This window comes from Rattus rattus, chromosome 10 (genome assembly GCF_011064425.1).
Source record: "Rattus rattus isolate New Zealand chromosome 10, Rrattus_CSIRO_v1, whole genome shotgun sequence".
NCBI lineage: Eukaryota > Metazoa > Chordata > Mammalia > Rodentia > Muridae > Rattus > Rattus rattus.
The window spans coordinates 52,229,817-52,236,539 of NC_046163.1; the positions used below are offsets into that span (position 1 = coordinate 52,229,817).

General features: G+C 37.7%; 1 protein-coding gene across 1 annotated transcript; it reads right to left on the reverse strand.

The window, feature by feature from the left end:
* Positions 1-1,322: 1,322 nt before the first annotated feature.
* LOC116911511 (olfactory receptor 10J1-like) lies at positions 1,323-2,254 on the reverse strand. The gene is given in 2 exon segments (XM_032915500.1): positions 1,323-1,633; positions 1,636-2,254. Coding segments are annotated over 2 exon segments (930 nt in total).
* Positions 2,255-6,723: the final 4,469 nt, after the last annotated feature.

Genomic DNA, 6,723 nt, shown 5'->3' on the forward strand with positions numbered 1-6,723 from the left:
TTCTTTGTGGATTTTGAAGTTAATTTTCAGTAAAACATTTTGATTTGCTCAATAATTATACCTGCTAATTACTGTTTTTTCATTACTTATTTTTTCTCATAAATTGAATCTAAAATTTTCTCCCCTTGTTCATTGGCGGCTTTTTTTTTTTTAGATAAGGTTATTACTTCCTTTCTCACACAGTTAATTGAATTTTATGGAAGTTTGCATGTGAGAATTCCTTACTATTTACATTTCTCAGTTTTTCAGTGGTAATGGGATCATCTAATTTATTTCAGAAAGGTGTTGTATTGACTTACTTTTCCACTAAATTCCCCTTATCTGCCTTGGTGCCTTGGATTACAAGGGGAAGAGGAAGGCTCATCCAGAAAGACTATTTCTGAATCAATTCCTCTCCTCTTTCCCCTCTTCACCATGTTAACTCAGAGATCAACTCAACAATCAGGAAGTTCCCATGAAGATTTCTTCCTGACCTTCTCTTCTTCACCAATTTTCAGTGACCTCCAGCAATCTTCTTCAACAGCACCCTCTTACTTTCTGAGACTTACAAAACTTATTTTCTATGAAGGATGTTTTTATTAGTAGCTTGATAAGCACTTCTTCTCCATTTGGCTTATCTTCAGGGATAAGCAAAGAACTAGACCAATGGTCACTGCATCAAATGATATGGCCAGAATGCCTTGGCTACCCTCTGTTTTTTATTTAATATCCCCTTTCCTATTTACAGCCTTTCCTTATATCCCTTTCATTTGGAATTCTACCTGTAGCAGATAGGAAATGTGAAGCTCTTTTAGAGTTCCACGTGTGGCTGCTTGAAGATAGTTGGTCTGGAAAGCTTTAGCTTATTCCGTATTCATTTCTTTAAAAAGATCTCTTTAGTTTTGCATTGCTTATCTCATTAAAGCACAAAGCATCTAAATTTCATTGCACTACTTATTGAAGCATCTAATTTATATTAAGAGAATATTCCATTGAGTAATGTTTAATGTGTGGTTCATAATTCAGCAAGAAATAGATTATTCCCTCTAAATTTAAGCTTGAAATGGACATAAGATCATACTTTACCCTTGTAATTATCTTCTGGAGTAGGGCCAAATGGCTGTCTGTGTACAGGTCTTGGAAGTCACTTGTGTTTTTATTATGTTAACAAAGAAGTTGAGGAAATGAAATTCACTTGTTAGAGGCTGGCTACCAGATTCATTTTGCCCTGTTCCTGGCTATGATGTATGAGTCTTCTAAACACATGAAACACTGGCTTTATACCTTAACCTATCAGATTTCATGTGAGACAAAGATGAAATTATTTGGAGAGATATGAACAACTATGATAAGGATTTTCTACCCAACACTCTTCGCAGAGCATCCTGGACTTCTTTGTTTCTCAGACTATACACAACGGGGTTTAGTAGAGGTGTTATTACAGTGTAAGTCACTGAGATCAGCTGATCCTGGTCACTAGTATTCTCTGATTTTGGCTTGAAGTAGGCAATAGAGGCACAGCCATAGTGGATGATGACCACAGTGAGGTGGGAGGCACAGGTGGCAAATGTTTTCTTCCGGCCTTCAGCCGAGGCAATCTTGAGAATGGTGGAAATAATAAGGACATAGGAGACACATAGGAAAGTGGCAGGGCTGTGATGACCATGAGGCTGAGAACTAATGTCAAGATGTCATTGATGACTGGTACCATACAGGCCAAATCCAAAATAGGTCGGACATCACAGAAGAAATGTTCAATCAGTGTGTTGCAAAATGGCAGCCTGAATATGGCCACAGCCTGGACTAGTGAGAGCAAGAACCCCGTGGCACAGACTGAAGAGGCTAGAATGACACACACCCTCCAATTCATGATGATGGTATAGCGAAGGGGGTTGCAGATGGCCACATAGCGATCATAACCCATGACTGCTAGCAGGAGACAGTTGGTGATTGCAAAGCCAAGGAAAAAAAATAGCTGAATCCCACAGCACTCCAGGGAGATGGATTGGCTAAGACCCACAAGGCTACCAAGCATGCGTGGGATGATGACCAGAGAATAGAAAGTCTCTGAAGTTGAGAGAACACTTAAGAAGAAATACATGGGGGTGTGAAGGTGGTGGTCAATGCGAATAATGCTCACAATGATGAGATTGCCAGCCAGAGTCAGGATGTATAGGGTAAAGAAGACAATGAAGAGCGTGAGCCAATGCTCTTGCAAATTGGAGAAACCTTGGAAAACAAACTCTCTTACCGGTGTGTAGTTGGCTCTCTTCATTGAGGATCTCAAATCTGAACTCTAAAGAGAAGGTCAATACTAGTCTTAGGAAAGACATGACCCTGACCCTGAGTACACTGTAGAGAAACACTGAGCATAGCAGACTCAGTTCACACTCCCTAGGTGGAGTTGTAAAGGATACCAGGTAGTGGTGTGTGGTTGTGATCCCCGCACTGTGGAGTTGATAACAGTCAGATCCCTGGGCCTTAGAAGGTAATCAGGTTAGTTTCCATGAGTTCCAAGCCAACGAGAGACTCTGTCATAGAAAATTCAAAATATGAATCAAAGTTGGTGGCATCTAAACATCAGGAGCTGATGTTGACATCTGGCTTCCACACTCGCAAACACGCACGCACGCACGCACACACACACACACACACACACACACACACACACACACACACACACACGATTACATAAACAACTGCACTTCCACAAACAGGAGCATACACTAAAATGAAATTAAGAAGCAGAACCAACAGATGAACTCAGATCCTTCATAAATTGGACTAGAAATAAAAGATAGAATTTGTTTAGCCTTTCCTAAGAAGCTGTTGGAAAGCATTCTTTTCAAGTGCATCTTGATCCTATAATGATTACCTGTAGCACAGGAAATCGGTTTTGAAATTTTCTTAAAATTAGATTATTGCTGAAAAGGTAACCACCAAATTAGGAATTAAAAAAATATAGGTTGAAAAAGGACACTGTTTGATGTACTAACCCATGGTCACAGGAACTCATGACGATAGCTGGGAACTACTCAGAACCAAATAGTAATAAAAAGTGATATAACAAAAATATGTGTGATACATGCAGGAAATAATTAGATGCAAATTTATACTTTAAGATGTTTATTTTAAAAGGAGGCTTGCAGAGTGTTGATCTCATTGGGTTTAAAAAAACAAGGCCAAGTGTAAAGTAGAAAGAGAACACAATGAATTTGATGACAGTAGCATAAAGGAAGAATAAATGATAAGGCACAGAAAAGTAAATGTTTACATGCCTAAATGTTAGATGCTAGTGAAATTGACAAAAGAAAAATAATTGAGAACATGAATAATTTTCTTATTAACAAAAAGAGGAACATAATTAGAGAAGTTTCAGAACAAAAGAGGAAATGTAGCTTCACAATTTTGTAGATATTTTTAGAAAAATAAAATGGTTATACTGCTAGGAATAAGTTATTTACTCAAAAATCTCATACTTGAAACCATTGGTGAGCCAAAACCTGTGGCTACACAGGTTATAAGTGGTAGATGAGAACAAAATAAATCATTATTTTAAATATGCATACTAAATTGAGTCTTAATGACTTATAGATTAATTAATATCCCAATCCTTATCAGAGAACCTTCTATTTGCAGTAGACAGTGAATCGTGCTGATATCTATATCTGGCCAAGGTCTAGAATCAGCTCAGAGAATGCTTATCTCCATCACTTCTCCTCCCAAGACTGGGAGATCACTGCAGCAGGAGGTGAAGAGGCAGAGGTGGTCAATGAACACAGGGAAACAGTGTCCTCCAGACACAACAGGACAGCTGCACAGAAGTCATAGCAACGGTTACATGCATAAATCCCGTGCAAGCTTGGACCAAATCTCAACACAGAGAAGGGAGGTAAATATGAAATCCCACCCCAAGCATGGTGCGTTTAGAAATTAATACCTTTGGGAGAGGAAGAGTCATTTCTTAATTTTGGTCCTGGTAAGGTGACCATGCTACAGTAGAAGGACACACATTTAAGAATATATAAATGACAGAAATTGAATTTCATGAGTTCAAAAAATGGATACAAATTTGGGTGGGTAGGAAAGGAGTGTGGGAGCTGGAGAGGAATGAAAATGAACAATTCATATCGAATGAACTTCTCAAAGAACCAATGAAAACTAAATAAAAAACACCCATGAAAAACTCTGTGTCTTGGCAAGACTTAATTCTCAAATTGACACAACTAGAGTCATCTAAGAGAACCAGTTTCGACTGAGAAATTGCCTAGGTAAGGTTGGTCTGTGGTGGTGTCTTTGTGGGAATTTCTTAATTGTCCATTGATGCAGGACAGCCTATCCCACAGAGGGCAGCACCAGTTCTCAAGTAGGAAAAACCCACAAGCAATCAAAATGTAAAATCCAAACTGTGGGGTCCAGCCCCAGTGGATACATGCACAAAGCACTCTTCTATCCAAGGCTCATTGCAGAAGAGGGGCCAGAGGACCAGAAAGTTTGCTGTGACATTTTGTCCTTTAGTACTGTCAGAATCGACACCCATAAAGTCTTACCAATATGGCTGCCCCAAACATGATTTGAATAAGGGTGGCACCAATGGACATGCCAAGATAGAGGAAAATGGGCCACAAGGCTTCAACCATACCCAAAAGCGACAATCAATGAATCAGTGCTGAGAGAGACAGGTTTCTCCAGAGAGGAGCACATGAATTGGTGCCAATGGTCAGCCCTGAAAACACATATAAAACTAACATTATATATGGACTGAGCTGGTTATATTGAGCAATATATTTGCGTGTGTGTGTGTGTGTGTGTGTGTGTGTGTGTGTTTGTGCACATCTAATGGCAATTAATGAGAAAAAAGGCCATGAATTTGAGAGGAAACAGAGGCAGGTAAAGGAGCAGGTTTGGAGGCAGGAAGAAGAAGAGAGAAATAATTTATCTACATCATAATCTCAAAAATAAGATAAATAACTTCAATAAGAATTAAAAACATAAGGAAATTGTTTTAAAACATCAATATTATTAAAGTTTAATGATATTATCATAGAAAATACCCTCAAGACCAAATCCCTTGAAAATATAGATGGCAAATTCTTGCATGTGATATTCACAAATTAAAAACACCAGGATATAAAATGGTTAGGTGTCAAAAGTTTGTTTCAGAAAGGAAAATTTGTTTAAAATTAAGATTCCGATTATGTGTTTCATGAAAACACTGTTTAAAGAGGGGAGAGTCATGTGATTATTTGATTTGCTACTAACACAGATTTAAAGTTTTTTTTCAATATTTGCACTTGAGAAGAACCTGTAGAAAGCTGAGAATAAAACATTTTCTCCAAGCTGATAAACACAGGCAGCAATCCTATAGTCAACATCACACTTGGTGCAAGGTATTAAATGGTTTTCTTCATGATTAAGAACAAGACAAACATGATGGCTTTATCTGTGTCTCCTCAACATTATATTGAATATTTCAGCCGTCCCAGTAAGAAAAAGAAAATGAAGATTGAGAAGGAAGAGATAAAACCAGACATTTCTTAAAGATTACATTCATAGAAAATTCAAAAGATGGTACTGACAAGTTTTGAGAATTATGAGAGCTTAGCACGCTTTTTGGCACAAAAGTTATTATGTAAAACTTCCCTGCATCTCTTTTTCAACAAGCCTATACCAAATTAAGTCTAGAAAATGTATCATTTATCATCATTTGAAAAATATCAAGTATTCATGAATAAAGACTTCTATGGAGAAATTGTCAAAACCTTAATGAAGCATTCTAAAGAAGTTTAAAAGAAGTGGTTATGTGCATGAATTCTAAGACAATACTGTCAGTTTCACCTAGTCCCAGGTAGACCTACAGAGTCAATCCACGTCACTCAGATCTCAAGTTGATTATTTTAATTATGTGTTTATAGGATTAACAACTAATACTAATATTTATACACAGGATCAAGTCCCAGGAGCAGCCAAAGAAAAGGGGATTTATCTTTCACCTATCAATACTTATCATAATGTCAGAAATTCATAATTAAGATGGTGTGATGCTAAAACAGGGCAAAGCAATCACAGTGGAGGAAGAAAAATGAGTGGTGAAGGATAACGAATACATATTTGATCATAGAAAGGGATTAAAAATTTTCTCTTTAATGCTATTCTTCCTACTCTTTTCCATTTATATATCTCTGTCATATTCTTTACATTTTGTGTATTATTTGGTCACTCTAGTAACTTGTAATTACAATTATTTGTATTGACTTTTAAATGGGCCCTTTGATTACAGAGGTCATGCACATTTAGTTCCAGATCTACAGAACCAATCCCAATGTTTGGCTTCCTTTATTTTTTGACAAATACTTGTTAAATGATCCAGTGAATAAGGGAATGTTTTTGAGTACTTCCAGTCTACAGGAAGAGACTCATCCTTTCATTGGATGTCAACAGAAGCTCTGTCTTGGGTACCCAGAACCAGGACGTGTAATTAAGTAAAAACCTGGACTTCAGAATTTCTGGGCTATGAGAGGTAGGGCATGGGATTCCTCTCTTTAGGGATATTGTAGGCATATGGAACACGAGACACGGCAGGGTATATAGATAGGTAGGAAACACTAATCTCTACAGGACTCATAAGGAGAGAAGCTGCAAGGCTGCCTGAGAGAATAGACACAAAGTGACAACAGAGAGAAAGTCAGATGATGTGAATGTTGGCTTACCGCTTTTCCTTCAGACAGCACACGCAAATGGATC